The 16934-nt window shown below is 37.5% G+C and overlaps 1 protein-coding gene across 1 annotated transcript; it reads right to left on the reverse strand.

Annotated features, from left to right (window-relative positions):
* Positions 1 to 4460: 4460 nt before the first annotated feature.
* LOC114358263 (Hormone receptor 51) lies at positions 4461 to 16934 on the reverse strand. The gene is made up of 7 exons (XM_028312175.1): positions 16762 to 16934; positions 11391 to 11530; positions 10606 to 10696; positions 10027 to 10135; positions 6688 to 6802; positions 6026 to 6145; positions 4461 to 5218 (listed from the first exon to the last, which is right to left on the reverse strand). Exons 1-7 carry the CDS (start codon positions 16932 to 16934, stop codon positions 4980 to 4982), a joined length of 987 nt encoding a protein of 328 aa, XP_028167976.1. The 3' UTR covers positions 4461 to 4979.

Consider the following 16934-nt stretch of genomic DNA (forward strand, 5'->3'; position numbering starts at 1 on the left):
GAAGTCTCAAAAAATTATGTTACAGTGGGCCACAGTTCCTTTCCTTTTTTCTCTCGCTCTCATCGAATGGTGATTCTTTGCGATAGAACGAGACGACATGACCGGAAATGTATAGCTGGAACTGTGGCCAAATAGTACAGTCAGCGTCAAATAGTTCGTGACACCCAAAGTGGCCAAAAAGTTGATAAAACAACCTTATTCCATTGTAACAAAGACGTGTTGCCAACTTATTGGCTACTTTCGGTGCCACGAACTATTTGACGCTGACTACTATCTTAATTACTACCTATTTTAATTAGTGTAAATATTAACAATGACCATTCTACAAATAAATTGTGTCTATAATTTTACCATATTGAAACGATTTATAGATTTTTTATCAATATTTATGCAGTACCAATAAGATCAATATTTGCATTTATTAAAATGTTGTGGTCATTATAAAACTAGTTTGTCTCAACAAATACTTAATATAATACCTATGGCCGATTGGTTTTTACACATTTCATAATGGTGACCTTGTCTCTAAACGTAACACAGGCGCGACAAGCTAAGTGGCATCTTAAATTGCTGTAATAAAAGCGATTTTTCAACAAAAATGTGTGTCACTTGCACGTAAAATTAATAATATCGTGTCACGTCACGTCTTTTAGTATAAAATTACGACGTTAGTTTAAAATACTCTGATTTTGTAAAAGAAATGTCTTAGAATTGATGTACATCTAAGTATACTTACTTACTAATATTATAAAGCTGAAGAGTTTGTTTGCTAGCTTAAACATGCTCATCTTAGGAACTACGAGTAACAGTCCGATTTGAAAATATATTTTTATGTAGTAGCCCATTTATCGAAGAAGGTTTTAGGCTTTAACATCATTACAGTCAATAAGCGTGGACAAGAAAAATCTTGTAAAAACGGGAAATATTCAAACTATTTTCACGCAAAAGTACGAAGTCGCGGGCACGTCTAGTTAAATTACAGTTATTTTCCGAAGCCAAATAAGGCATTGCAAAACTAAGAAGCAACTAATTATGCTTGTAGTAGTTAAATATTGTTATTTTCCTCCTAACTTGGTTTTTCTACGAATTTCAACGTGATTGCTTGTTAGTTTCGCGCCAATTTTAATTTAATATGCCCTATGAGATAAATACTCATGTTTTTGCAGATGTCGTTTTATGGTCACCGTAATTATGTTCTTTTAGTTCGATAATTCTTAACTCTTGCGTTTTTGCTACAAAAGTGAATTTTTAATAAGTACTTAGCTGACGACGCTGACTATTTTAGAGAATGTACATTATTTTAAAAGTAACATGTAAGTAATCAATGTAAGAATGTTGTGATTTTATATTTGTGTGATAAAAAGTGCCTTTAATTAATAAAATATAATGTTTAAAATAATGTCTATTATATTTTCATTTCAATAAGATTTTTGTTCATTTCATTTTTTTAAACCATGAGGGATTGAGTGATCTGACATTTTCAAAAAAGAATGTTTGCATTGCATTTTTTCAAGAGGTCACTTTTTGACAAAAACTGTTTTAGTAGAAAAGAGGCAAATCATTGTAACGGTGATAGAATTAAATGGGAGATCGTTCCAATAGGCTATTCTACACTCGGCAATTGGTAATTCCTAATGGTGAGGTCTTTGCTCTCTCAGAATAGTTACAGCATCATCAGGTTACGGGGCGCGGGCATTCACCGCAATCCGCTTTGTAGCGATACATCCTTCTTCTTTAAGACTGTTTTTTACCAGTTTTGTCTTTTGTCACTTGGGAACTTAACTGATACGTCTTACATTATGTAATGAGGATCAGTACTGTTGTAGAAAATTCAATAAAACTAGTATCTACGTTAATCTTTAAGACATAAGAAAGATATATCTTTTTGAATTATCCAAATCGGACCATTACTTACGAAGATATTAAGTAATAAACATAGGCCGTTTTTGCCGCTAAAAGTCAACGTACGCAAGGCCGCGTGACGTCATTATATCCGAATCGAGCGCAGCCGGCGTACTAATGGGATGGAAAATATTTTTTTCCGGCTAAACTATCAGTTTTAGAAAAAAACTTTTTATAACATTTATTCTTCAAAATAAAGTAACCTATCGACCAGTAATTTTTAAAAATAAAAATTGAGAAAAATAAGTATTGCTATGTCCAAAAACCACATTTTCATAGGATTCGATGCAATGCGGAGACGCGGTTGGGGTGAGTGTAACTTAATGATTGTTTGTATTGAACATAATAATACATAATATGATGCTAATACCCAGTTTCTGGCCTGGGGGGGGGGAAAAGTCATACCCAGCTTATAGCCTGGCCGAGGGGGAGTCATACCTAGCTTATGCTTATGGACTGGGGGAAGGGGCTAGCCTTACCCAGCTTCTGGCCTGGGGGGAAACATAACCGACATCATCATAGGTATTGCGTGTACATCGAAATGATCTTCATAGCAATGTCTTGTAGCCTAGGCAGAGTGTATCTGCCTCAGCTATACCTTATTGTTAGAAGTAAATAAATTAATACTTATACATTTTTATATTTTACTTGGAAGAAGATATGACTCTAACAACACTTATGTACACTTTATTTGAATAAATCGCCAAATATACCACCGCGGAGACCCCAATCGCGTCTCTGCGTGCCATTGAATCGTATGAGCGTATGGATTTTTTGCGTTATTTTTCACAATTTCCATTTTTAAAAATTACCTATCGATAGCTTACTTTATTCTGATGAATAAATGTCATTACAAGTTTTTCTCTAAAACTGATAATTTGGCTAGAAAAAAATATTTTCTATCCACGCAGTACGCCGGCAGCGTTCGGATCGGATATAATGACGTCATCGTCCCCGCGCCGGGCGGTCAGTGAACTTTTTTAGTAATTTGGCCATAACTTCGTCAATTTTTGTCGTAGAACAAAAATTTTTGCACTGTGTATTAAGGATTTCTTAGCCCTATAAATCTGCATTCACAGCTAAAAATCGAAATGATCCTCATTCTAGTAGTAAAATGCCAGCTTCAACCTAATTTTATAAATTCATCCAACTAATCTGTTTTAAAGACTAATCGGACAGAAAAACAGGTTTAAAAATAAATCAATAAAGTGTCTTATGGTTTTACCATTATTATTTGCCAATGCCAAGGCAGTTTCTCGAATAACAGAAGCTTTTATTTTATTTAGTGTTATCAAAAATATTTCTTATAAATAGAAACATTAAACACCTACATAATACAGGGTGATAATTTTGTTACCTGCATGTTCGTCTCAGTGATTTTGAAAGTTTCCGAATTTCGCACGCTGCCTGCGACACCAATAAGAAGTAAGCCTAATCTAAAATAGTCATGCTTGGGATTAAAAGGAATTGTTTCGTTCAAAACAGGAAAAGTTATTTAGTCTTGCGACAAGAAACGTACTGGGAATACCTCACCAATGATTCACTGCGGCTTATGCAATGACCTTCTGCCCATCAACATAGGGACGTCGAATTTGTGATTTTGTAAAGTATTTAAAGGAACTTCAATTGTTTTTTTGCTTAGTAGTAGTTTGTTATTACCAACCTAAATTAAAAACTTTTATTCTTTAGTTTACCTATGTAGCTAGACAACAACGTTTTAAACTGTCCTCTCCCTAGGTTGTGTGGTAGAGATTGCTACATAGCGATAAGACCGCCTTAGTTGTGTCGACTCTTTTGTGTACCTATCTGTTTCTTTCACTGTGTTGTGTGTTCAATGTAGTATTTGTTTATCTATTTATCTACACACTTTGTTTTCTTTTTTACTTTTTAAAGTTCATTTGTTCCGTCTCCAACGATTTTAACGGGAACCTTTTGTGCCTATCAAGGTAGGCCTAGACAGACAATTTAATTTTAATTTTTCACAGAAAGTACCTATGGAGTGAGTGTACCTACCTATTTAGGTTAACTAATGGAGTTCCCATTTTGTCAAATAAATACTCGTTATCTATTTTACATTTAGTTTATTAAATATCAAGTTACATTTTTGGCGCATATTACACAATTTGGCAGTTTTTCACATATTAAACTACTTTAAATTAAAATATATTAACATTTTATTGTAATAATGGAAACTACAAACGTATATTTGGCACATTCATATTTTTAGTAGTTTAATCTACTGCTAATTATTCACATACATATTTATTTTCTATACGACCTAGGTACTTAAGTAGTTTTGCTTTACACTTAGTAAATACTTTAAAACTAATTAGGACTCATTTAAAACAAATTCGCGAAGCTTTTTTAATATCAGATAAAAAAGTTAGTTTCCATAATTTCAAAAAGGAAGAAGGCAAATCTTTTAAGATACAATTCACATACACCAATATCTACACTTAACTACTTACCTAAGTATTACTTATTTAATATTTTTACAATGATCTTCTTTAAATTAATAACCAACAATTTGAGGCCATTTATTAAAATCTAAGCGAAACTATTTACATTAATTGAGTAGGTAGCTAGGTACATAGTTAAATAACCGACTAGTCTAAATTTTAACTTCGTCTTATCTGTGGTCTTATCAATTAATAACAAATGAAGTAAAAACTCTTCCGTCGTTCAATCAAGAAGGGAAAAAGAAGGAAGCAAGATATTTAACGTGGTTCACTCTGTACTACTGGTTCATTGTCGACCACCCGGTCGGTCGGTCCTATAGTCTATTCTGTTCTCGGAGAAGAACAGAAGTTCTACTACTTCGTAGGACTGGCAGAATGGAGTAACACCACCACATAGGTTGCCGTTAAACCAAGGGAGAAAGAGAAAGAAAGAAGCATTTTTTCTTTACATTATCAGCCAGGATAATCTCCAATCGCTTCTGTCTTATTCTTGAAGACCAATTTCTTCTTCATAGAACTGACAGAAGAAAGAAAAGCAATACCTCCTCGTTTATCATATTTTTAGACTTCTTCACAGGCAAAAGAAGGAACAGCAATACCACCACATAAGTAAACCATCTAATTTTTATACATATCAGCCAATACCTTCTCCATCGGCGTCTGTCCAATAGTCTTCGAGAAGAACTCCTTCTCCAACTGCTGTGGGCTGACTAGACGTAGAAGTGGCAGAAGTAACAGAAGTCTTCCAAACCTGGCGGGGGCAGTACCATGGGCGGTCCTCGCGTGGGTCATCAGCATCACTTGAGCTTGATCCTGGAGGTTCTCGATCTGGAGGGGGTCTTTTAGGCCTCGTGTTTCTGTGGACGAAGATATCGTTCATTTTAGTCGTGATGTGAAATACTTACGCAAGAAACTTACTTGTTTATGCCCGTATTCACAAACGACGATGCAGCAAATCGAACGCACAGCGTTGAATAGAGCTTTGTGATTGGTTCGTGTGTCACCTTGTGTGTCCACGCGTACCTACCTACTGTGAAACCTCATAGTAATGTTTGTCTACAATTTTTGCTTTGAATGGTCTTGATTAAAGCTATCTTCCAGGTTTTCTCAACCTTTATTATGTAAGTACTTTTGAGTTCCATGCTGTAGATCCTTGCTCCAAAGGAGTTGTAATAGTAATTCCCAGCATTGATCATCAACATTGACTGGCTTTAAACCCCAGACAATTTCTAGTTCCAGATGGGCTCTGGAGAGCATCGTCAGTATTCGTCAGTTCTTATGAATAAGTAGGTCCGTCAATTTGTAACTACTTATCTCTGGAGGAAGTTTTTCCGAAGCTGCTTAATACTTATTATAGTAACGTTCGTTTCAGCCGAAAGACGTCCACTGCTGGACAAAGGCCTCCCCCAAGGATTTCCACAAAGACCGGTCCTGCGCCGCTTGCATCCAGGTACTTCCCGCGACCTTCACCAGATCGTCGGTCCATCTAGTGGGAGGCCTGCCCACGCTACGTCTTCCAGCTCGTGGTCGCCACTCAAGAACTTTCCTGCCCCAGCGGCCATCAGCTCTTCGAGCTATGTGCCCCGCCCACTGCCACTTGATTTTAGCGATTCTGATTTATATTAACGATTCTGATTTATAGTAACGGCTTACATAAAACTCACCAGATTTAAACAAAACTATGGCCTTCATGCAGGCGAACTCGGCGGGGTCCACCAGAACAGCTCTGTACCGCGCTAAGACTTCTCGAAGACGTCGGAGCGCCGCCGAGTTGATGCCGTTCTCTGTTGGAAAATATAATTTTGATACTTTTACTAATACAGATATATTTTTACTTAGGTTCATAAGCAGCAAGAAGTAGGTACCACATGGAGCAATTTAAAGAAGTAGAAGAATTAGAATTTGAAGGGAAAAAAATCGTCGTAGTTGACGAAGATAAGACTACTGGACGAAGATAGAAATTTCAAGAAGAAGGAAGCAAAGGAAGGGTTACCAAAATACTGGATAAGATTTGATATTTGGTGCTGTTTATGGCACAAGACGTGATGCCCTAAGCAATTGCTTAATTTGCTTATAGGTTAATCCGACACTGGTTGTTAGGAGGAATAGCAATCTAATAATTTTTTGAGGCGATACTTAAGGATGGAAGATACTAACTACTTACTTATACTTTTACGCAAAAACTACTAAAGGGACTGTAGGTAAGTCGTCACGAAACCGGAAGCTAAAGCTTATCAAGCTATGGTCGATGATGGCAAAACTGACATCAACCTTGGTCACTAGTCGCTGATGGCAAATGTACAAACGGTTAAGAAGCACTACCAACCTTGGTCAGTCTGGTCGCTGCCAAAGAGCGCTGCGCAGGCGGCGTCTAGCGGCAGACACCACTGGATGGCGTTGAGAAGGAACAACTCCGACCACGCTTCTTCTAGGAGGATGACCTGGTAGAGAGAAGATGCTTATTATTACTACAGGACATTGTTGTTGACGGTAGGAATTTTATTTTTAACGTTCCACTTAAAGTTTTAAACTTTATTTACGTGATAAACTACGTTCTTCTACTTGGTCTCATAGTTATCTTGTGCTTTCCCCAAAAAATATTAATTACGAGTAAAATTGGGTAGATATAGACTAGAGATGAAACGGATAGTTGTTTGGCCGGATACCGGATACCGGATATCCGGCCTGCAGCTAGGCCGGATAGCCGGATATCCGGCGGCCGGATAGTTGGCCCATTGTCTCGTTGCACGTCGTGTCGTTACGAGTATAGTATAGCACAGGTGCTTCGAACGCGATCAGTGGGTCTATTACGAGCCCCGATGCAAAATAGTTCGTCTAGTACGAAAAACATGGAGAAAGATTTTTTCTTACTTAATTATTTTTGTCCAGTTACGTAAACATAAAAACTATTCTACCATCTCATGTTCGGTTACTTATGCACTATTTAATGTTGAAGCAATAAACTGTTTCAGCCTTTTAAGTTAAGAGATACCGTGCTTTTAAGTCGAGAAAATCGTAAGCAAAATAGTTCGTATAGTTGTTAATCGATGCAAAAGAGTTTGTCTATCATTGAGTTAAATATTTTTTACCCTTTTTTAAATTCAATTTTAAAAGTTTACGTTTGGAAAAGTAATTCTGAGTCATTTTTACAAGTGGGATAGTATAAATTTCTGAAAAATTCTGTTAATTTCTTCAGTTTTCAAGTAAAAATGGGTCGTGCGTGGCAAACCAGTGGGTAAAGAAGTAGTTTTTGGGATTGAAATGGGCAAATCAAGTTACCAAATTTCGAAAGACTTGACACTGCCCAGATCTACAGTGCAATCTATCATTCAGCACTATAAAAATAATAGAAATACCAGTAAAACAGAAAACAGAATTCTTAAGGAAATTGACAAAAAAAATCGTCGTGCTCGAGCTGGAGAAGTCACGGTGCAATGGAGACTTGATTGACAAAAAATTCTCAGTTGAGCAAAGAGTGTTGAAAAGAATGGGGTCGGATTTTATACAGCTAAAGAGAAAGCCCTATGGACAGCCTTACAAAAGAAAAAGAGATTGAAGTTTGCTCGTGATCACTTAAATTGGACTTCTGAACAGTGGCGTAGCATCATATGGAGTGAAGAGTCCAAATTTGAAGTCACAGTGGGCGATGGAAGAAAAAAAGTGGTTCGAAATAAACATGAAGCATTTCATACCGATTGCATTAAACGAAAAGTCAAGTTTCCAGCGTCTCTTATGAGATGGGGCTGCATGTCTGCACAAGGTGTTGGTGGGATGCAGTTTGTGGATGGTTCCATCAATGCAACAAGATACCAAACTATTTTGGAAGAAAGTCTATTGTCCTCCATTTCGTTACTCAAACATCAAGATTCTTTCATTTTTCAACAAAACGGTGCCTTCTGACATACTGCAACGACAACAAAGACATGGCTGCTGTCAAAGAGCATCCCAACCATCGAATGGTCATTTAACAGCCCGGAATGATCGCCGATTGAGACCCTATGGTGTCCAAGTCCAAGTCCTTCGCAAAAATCCACCAAGATCGAAGACCGACTTGAAGGCTAAACTCTTGGCTGTGTGGGAGTCAATTACGACCGACGAGTGTGCAGCGTTGGTTGCGACCATTCCTCTTCGCATTAAAGCAGTAATTGAAAGCAAAGGCGACAGAACTAAGTGGTAGACGAACTATTTTGCTTGAGAGCCAATGGTAGACGAACATTTTTGCGTCATTTGTTTCAGTATATTTTTTTATTTATTTATGATAACTAAGGTCATGAAAGATTTTGAGATACGTTAAAATAAACTTTGGAATGTTACTCAAATTGTGGTTTACTTTCTTCTTAACTTTCTTAATTACTTTACCCAAATTCATTTCACATTATTACATAATTATCTTATTTTTCATACTAGACGAACTATTTTGCATTGGGGCTCGTAGTAGAATAGACTAGTCACACTTTTGGAAAATTGAATCCGTCCGAATAGAATGTCAGATTTTGCCACTTGTCTAGGGGGCAGATCAATTCAATTTCGGCTGCAATCGTGAGTGTGTGATTGAATAGCGAAAATTTAACTATAGTTGCATCATGTCATCAGACCATCAATGAAAAAAAATCGCCTATTTTATTTGGCAATATTTCGACATTAACAGATATTTACTATTTATCTATGTATTGGTCATTAGAGTGAATAGCCCAGAAAAATAAATTAGTTTTGAAAGGCCTTAATATGGCTTTTTTGTAACTTTTTGGATTTTAAATAAAAGCCGTCATTATTGTAAGCCATTTTATTGATATTTACCTCAAAGAATAATGTNCATACCCAACTTCTGGCCGAGGGGGAAGTCATGCCCAGTTTATGACCTGGGGAGAGGAGAGGGGCGGGGTAGTCATACCCAGCTTCTAGGCTAAGATTAAATAGATTTCCAGCACGGAGCGGCTGTCCTTCCTGCAGCAGCTGGCCCGCCCATGGGAACGGCGAAAAGATAGGTAGGTGCGTAGGTTTAACTCAGAAAAACTAAATAATAGGTAGGTATTAACTTTAAGTGTACATCGAAATGTTTTTCATAGCAATGTCATATTGTTAAAAGTTATACCTTATTGTTAAAAGTAAATAAATTAATACTTATACATTTTTTTATTTTACTTGGAAGAAGATTTGACTCTAACAACACTTATGTACACTTNTATAGACACTACAGGACGTTGTTGTTGACGGTAGGAATTTTATTTTTAACGTTCCACTTAAAGTTTTAAACTTTATTTACGTGATAAACTACGTTCTTCTACTTGGTCTCATAGTTATCTTGTGCTTTCCCCAAAAAATATTAATTACGAGTTAAATTGGGTAGATATAGACGAGTCACTATTTCTACCCAAAGATGAATCCTTACGAAATGTGAGAACTGACTAATGGTGTCAACAATCCTTACTTATTCGTCCAAGGGTATAGTAACAGAAGACAAGTTACTCTCAGAGGGAGCAGATAGATTTTTAATAAGTTTAAAATACAGGCTGTCAATAATATGGGGACGTACCAATTATGTTTGAGAATTTGGATAGGTACTGTTTTTTGCAGGAAAGTTTTTATCTGCATAGTAGAATCTGTCCTATATGTTTAATCCATACACCTACAGGAACACCCTGTATAAAAGCTAGTCTTCTCTTACCTGATCTCTAAACGCAAGACTGGCGAAGGACGGCAGGTTTTTAGCCCATTTTACTGCCATGAACAGCAGTCTGGCTGCCGTTTCTGCTGCACTTTCGACACCCAAAGGTCTGGAAAACAAATAGTTTTTATGTTAAAACAACATCTGCAGCAGAACTTCTTACTTATAACTTACTTATTTTTATGGTCATTCATAATAATTCACACTTGACTTTGAAAAGTTAATGTAAAAAACATACCAACCGAATTGAGAACCTCCTCCTTTTGTTGAAGTCGGTTAATTACATTTAGTTTATTATCGTTCGATTAGTTAATGTACCTAGATCTAGGTAAATGTGTGGTTGTGTTATCTTACGAGTCACACGAAAAGCCAAAGGAATGCATTGAGATTACTTAGGTATCGTATTGCGCATAGGAAATAATATTTCGCAAATCATTAATTCCTTCCTTCGTCTGGTAATGTATTATGTACGTAGTTAGTGTATTATTCCCTAAAGACAAAAATATTTTTTCTATAATCTACATTACATATTTTCCAGCTCCAGTAGTCTAAGTACCTACATTATGAAGTGTTTTATACCTGTAAGGTACGCAGCTTTGAGGGTAGCTCGCGACAGAAGGCGGGGAGTACGACGTGGAGTCTTCTTCATTTGTCACGTCGATGCTGTCATCTGTAACGTAGGAGACCATTTTAGCACAGTCGAAAGGTCAAGGTCCATATTGACAATGTGAAGTCAAACTTTATCAAACAGTGATAGAGACATTTGGTTTAGTCCCGTTGTCTCCACCAGTAAAGACATTGACGTAACCATGTCGACCTCGACACCTTAGGAAGTCCCTAATTAAGCACTATTAATAGTGCTTCCTGTCTGCCTTCCTTAACCGGTGCCTTAATAAACTTTATGAAAATATATGGCTCCTTTTTACCTGACTACGCCAGAAGGAGGATCTAGTTTACATGTTTCTATACGAATCTTTGATGAGTTACTTATTTTCAGCGATGATGAGCTGAGAGCATAGCAACCGGGAGTTGATGGGAGGGACTTTTGGGAGGCTTACGTCTAGCAGTGGACTGTTGCTGGCTGCAATGATGATGGTCCCTGTCGCTATAGATAGAGCTGGCAGCGAATGGATGAAAATACTGGAGAGCGTGCTTTGTATCTTGGCTGCAATGTTAGTGACTCACCGTCGCTGGCTCAGTTTTGACCATTAGTAAAAGATCCACGAATGCGTTACATATTTTGAACGCCGCCCCATGACTGGTGACTAGATTACGCTTGACTAAGTGAGAAAAATCAGGAGATCTTGTGACGTTCTCGCTCTCCACCCCAGCAGTAGTCTACTACTAAATTATTGGTGACTTACCGTCGCTGTCACTATGGCGGTTGGAGTCGGCAGCGGGCTCGTGCGACGAGTCCGGCGGCGGCGGCGGCAGCGGCGCGTAGTGCGGCGACAGCAGCGGGTAGCGCGCCGGGGATAGCGCCATGGCCAGGGATACTGGGGGACTGAGAAAAAAGCCAGGTAAATATAGGTACATTTTATTAGGTATACACCACATAATTATTGTATTAAATATTGTATTGTATTCTGTAGTTGTACCTATAAATAAATAAATTAATAAAAAAATCCTCTCTTCCAGATGACCCGGACAAAGGAAAGTCGAATCAAAAGTTATTCATATACTTTCGTTTCTTTTTAGAATATCGCAATGACCATTTAAAAAAATACATAATCTAAGGTTACGTAGGCTTTTCATATAGGTACCTAGTAGTACCTAATTCTAAAAATGTAACACTTGAGCACTTGAATCGAATAAGTACGTAGCTAGGTATGTAATTATTGCCAAACTCAGAATAAATACAAAAAACTGTAATTTAACTCTACCTTTGTTACAAAATAATGTTTGCACCATGTAGAGACATGAAACACTCTACACAATGTAACAACTGGACCACAGAGACCGTATAAGTAAAGTACAAGTGAAAAACAATAACATTCAAAAGACTTAAACCCATCCCCACCGCGAAAACTCAATACACTTCCAATTTTCCACATTTGGCAGTCAAATCGCGCAATCGTTGGAGTGCTTACCGTTGTCGCTATATCATAATAACATAACAGTATTCATAGTTGGCCCCATTTCATAGTATTTTATTACGTCTGAGGGGACGGAATGTTTAAGAGATTTTTATAGAGGTATTTTGCTTGGGGAGGGAAATTAGTTGGCGTAATTTAGGGCCGAAGTTGGAGCAATTGTGCTTTTGTTCTAGGCACAAAGGGTTTGGTAGAGTTACATGTACTCGTAGGTACACATAAAGACGATTATATCCATGGATATTGTACCTATGCAGCTATGATATAGTTACCTACGTAAAGCTACATTAATCGTTGACACATGAAACTTTAAATACTTAAGTAGTCCGTTAGTACTGAAAAATCTTCAGAAACCTTTCTTTCATCATGAAAGAGCGTAATTTTCTTCCAATAAAAAAAAACCTACGCTACGGTAACTAGTCGTTACCACAACGAAAAACTATCGTGATTGTACTGATGGCAACTGGGGCTGCTGACCTAAGATATTAACAGTTAGATTAGGAACTAGTTATTAGATACCCTACGCCATGAAAACCTTTTCCAGAAAAAGGCAAGCAAATTATAACTGAAGACGGTCAAAGAATAAACTGTTTCGACTCTACATTAGCGCAATATTAAACCTACAAAAGTTATGAAAATGCTCGTGCTTTGTCCGAGAATTCCACAAAGCAATGTTTAGCAGGAGTTTGCTAAACTTGTCAAAGAGACGAGCCACAAAGACAACCGTCACACGGTGGTCCCGATTTAATAAAACATGGACATTGATGCTAGAGGCACGAAATTTTTTTTGATGGTTACTGCTATGATAACTAATAAGGCAAAAAAATATTACAATCCTACGACGTCTATTTCGTAGTAAAAAAAAATATATACATATTTTTTGTATGGAAGAAATTACGTTTCTGTCAATTTTTCGAAATTCTTAAACGATGTCAAGATGCCGATCACACATGTTATAAAACAAGTGATTCTGAGTATTTCATGCGAAGATACTTGTCACTTATCTCTGCGTACTTTTGAGTTATCGAGGGTTGAAAAATAGATTTTTTTATATTAAATATTTCCACGAAAAATTGCCAAAATTACAATATGGTGTATAAGGGACACCTTTGATGACACATAACAACGACTCGCACTCGTGCGCGCTCGTATGCATCAGCTTTTAATAAAATAAAATAAAAAATTAAGGGAAATACTTAATACAACGTTGTAAAAAAAAGAAGAAAAAAATATAGCGTAGTGGATCATGCTAATATTTTTGTTGAGTTGAATTTGAAATTTAACTTTACTAGCCTATTTCATCAGATATAATATATTTTTTCAAATGTATTGTAATATTGCAATAGAATTAAAATTTAAATTGTATTTATTTAAGTAACCATGTGAAAAATTTATATAAAAACTATTCTTTTTAATGTTTTCTTACACAATGTATTTTGATTATTGTAATAAATGTCTTATGCATTGTCTTTTCAATCCGACGAAATAGCCCTCCCATTTAGGACCATGGTGACCTTCCATGCAAGTTAAACAACACTGTCATACTCTACACTGCTAACTAGACTTCTATTAAAAAGATTTACTGCTAGTATAATTTTGCTCTGAGAGACGTATCTTAGGTTTGATATAACTAGCTGTGAACTACAATGATATCAATTCAGAGAGGTGTTACAGGTTCTCGACTTAATATACATAATATACTAAAGAAAAGCCCTAAAGGGCCTTACCGGCCTTCGCGATGGTCGCCAAGCTGCTTCATCCAAATTCCGTCGATCGTTCTTCGATGTTCATCACCTTTCTGCACCGTTGTCGCTGGTTGTTGACTCGATGACTTGTAGCGCCGCGTTTTCATCAGGTCTTCGATTCGGGAAAACAGCATCTTATTCGGTTTTGTGGTGTATCCGGAGAGCTGGTGCCATTCTGAAACTTAGACAAGGAAGTATTAGCAAAAACGCTCGAATCCCACTTCTGATGTTAGATTTTTTAAAAGTTGATGCATACGAGCGCGCGCGAGTGCGAGTCGTTGTTATGTGTCATCAAAAGTGTCCCTTATACACCATATTGTAATTCTGGCAATTTTTCGTGGAAATATTTAATATAAAAAAATCGATTTTTCAACCCTCGATAACTCAAAAGTACGCAGAGATAAGTGACAAGTATCTTCGCATGAAATACTCAGAATCACTTGTTTTATAACATGTGTGATCGGCATTTTGACATCGTTAAAGAATTTCGAAAAATTGACAGAAACGTAATTTCTTCCATACAAAAAATATGTATATATTTTTTTTTACTACGAAATAGACGTCGTAGGATTGTAATATTTTTTTGCCGTATTAGTTATCATAGCAGTAACCATCAAAAAAATTTTCGTGCCTCTAGCATCAATGTCCATGTTTTATTAAATCGGGACCACTGTGCGTCAGTCCTCTGTCGCATCGTCAAAGCTTTGGACTGACGCTGGTTTTTGTGCGACAAACATAGCCTTTGCGCTTTTGTCAAATGGAAAAATGCGCATTGGACACAAGCTTGAGTTTCACACGTTTTCTGAAAATCGAGGTGATCCACAGGCATAACTGCTGCTTTAATTTAAAATTTGACGGTCATTCCTAAGTCAGTTCTACGAAACCTACGTAGCTTGAAGTTGCAGAAAAACCATACTTACATAGAGACTTAGGTGGAAATTAATATTTGCAAATAAAGTAGGTATATAAGTAGTATATTCCGTTAAGCTAGCACCCATAACACAAGCATTAAGTTGCTTACTTTGGGGCTAGCTGGCGCTGTGTGAAATTGTCCAAAGATTTATATATTACTAGCTTTCCGCCCGCGGCTTCGCCCGCGTGGAATTTTGTCTGTCACAGAAAAACTTTATCGCGCGCGTCCCTGTTTCAAAAACCGGGATAAAAACTATCCTATGTTCTTTCCCGGGACTCAAACTATCTCTATGCCAAATTTCATCAAAATCGGTTGCGAGGTTTAAGCGGGAAAGCGTAACAGACAGACAGACAGACAGACAGACAGACAGAGTTACTTTCGCATTTATAATATTAGTTGGGATTTATTTATTTATTTATAAAGTGTGTGTTTTCAAAGTAGGTCATCTGAACTGAATGTACCTATCAAAATAAGATTTGGTCGAACCTTAAACCATTTTTAAATTAACAAAATATGTTGTGGGTAGATTTATCTTAATTAGACGTGGACTAGTTTTATCTTAATTAGTGAGGGTCGTATTCTATAATCCTGTAGTGTAGCGACATCAAGTGATAGCATTTCTATTAATACCGCGTCCTACATGGTATATAATTCTCCATCGTTCCACCTGACGTGGCAAAGGGTGGGACATGCCAGGACAGGCCACTCGGTCAGCCGTGGCCACCTTTGATCAGACTGTGACTCGCTGACGTCACGGCGTGCTATTTCAGACGAAGGGGTTTCATTGTCTGGTAGGTTGATTTGTCTAACAATTATGTGGAGATGGAAATAACCATCGAAATGACAGGAAAATATAAAGGCATTAGACATTATTATCACCTCTCAAATATTGTTGTTATGTCGGCCGTTTGGTGTAGTGGTTCATAACGGACTACGGTCCCGGGTTCGATTCCCGGCCGGGCAGAAATTGAAATGATGAATTTTAATTTCTGTAATGGGTCTGGGTATTACTATGTATAGGTAATATGTATGTATTTAAAAAAAAAGTATGTAAGTAGTACCCATAATACAAGCATTGAGTTGCTTACTTTGGGGCTAGCTGGCGCTGTGTGAAATTGTCGAAAGATTTATTATTATGATACCTTTACCTTTGTAGTGACACAAAGATACACCTAGGTACATTGTTTTTGCCTATAGCTACTCAGTATAGCTAGTGTAATTCGAGGAATATACCGACCGTATAAAGATCTGGCCCGGCTAAAGTTTAAACTGTGCTTAAAGTGATAGAAGAAAACAATGGTAACAAAAGTGTAAGTGACGATAGTGTAGTGTTTCAATGGTTGTGATTTCGAAAGCAAAGGAACCTTCGCAGCAATCTATCAAAGATCTGGCAGAATGGACGGTGAGTTTCGATTTGTTTTTGCATGGTCAAGTTCATGTTTTCTATCGCTCAATCTATTGTAGTTATATCAATTTTATACCAAGTCTTTTACATAATATGGCGGCTTACATACTCGCAAGTGTTGAGTCACTCATCCCAAGACTTACATAGCTTTACAACGCCTCCCGATCAAGATCCTTAAGGCATCGAGTCTTATAGAGGCTGTATGTATTGCGAAACTGTTTGTAAACCGTTGCATAGTAAAATGTGTTGATTCATTCATCCGAACACCGCCACAAAAAACGCGGCCACTCAACGCCTCGGTTCCTATTTTTGAGGCCTTGAGCGTGATGGTAGCCGCTTATTCTGCCTTACAAGTGTTGAATGCCTCACCCAAATCCTCCTACGACAACCGCGGTCTCTCTTTCTGGTCCAAATCTTGCAATTGCTGGCAGTTCTCGTACATTTGCATCGAGTCTTAACCGCACGATTAATGCCTTAGTGCCTCTCCTCCAACGAGACCCACCCAGAAACCGCGCGTTTAGCTTGTGTCTGAACCAGGTTTTAGGCTTTTAAGCCTGTTAAAACTGTTGAATGACTCACCCGAAAACTCCTACAGCAACAGCGGCCTCCCTCAACGCTCTCTCTTGGTCCATATCCCTCAGAGCCTCCGGCCTGATGGTAGCTGTATTTCGAGGCTGCCGCTCATTCTGCACCGCTGCGAGAATAATAACTGTTAGGAAATTAAAGAGTTCACTGTGTTCTTGATTGGGCAT

The sequence above is a fragment of the Ostrinia furnacalis genome, unplaced genomic scaffold (assembly GCF_004193835.3).
Source record: "Ostrinia furnacalis isolate ACB-3 unplaced genomic scaffold, ASM419383v2 OfSCF3830, whole genome shotgun sequence".
In the NCBI taxonomy this organism is placed as follows: Eukaryota; Metazoa; Arthropoda; class Insecta; order Lepidoptera; family Crambidae; genus Ostrinia; species Ostrinia furnacalis.

What these genes read in the sequence shown, in the direction of transcription:
- LOC114358263 (XM_028312175.1), bottom strand. Translation starts at nt 16,934, where the DNA reads ATGCCCAATCAAGAACACAGTGAACTCTTTAATTTCCTAACAGTTATT. An exon ending in CAGCGACCAGACTGACCAAG is followed by an intron (nt 6,146 to 6,687) that starts GTTGGTAGTGCT and finishes ATTTTCCAACAG; the next exon opens with AGAACGGCATCAACTCGGCG. An exon ending in CATAGTTTTGTTTAAATCTG is followed by an intron (nt 5,219 to 6,025) that starts GTGAGTTTTATG and finishes CTTCGTCCACAG; the next exon opens with AAACACGAGGCCTAAAAGAC.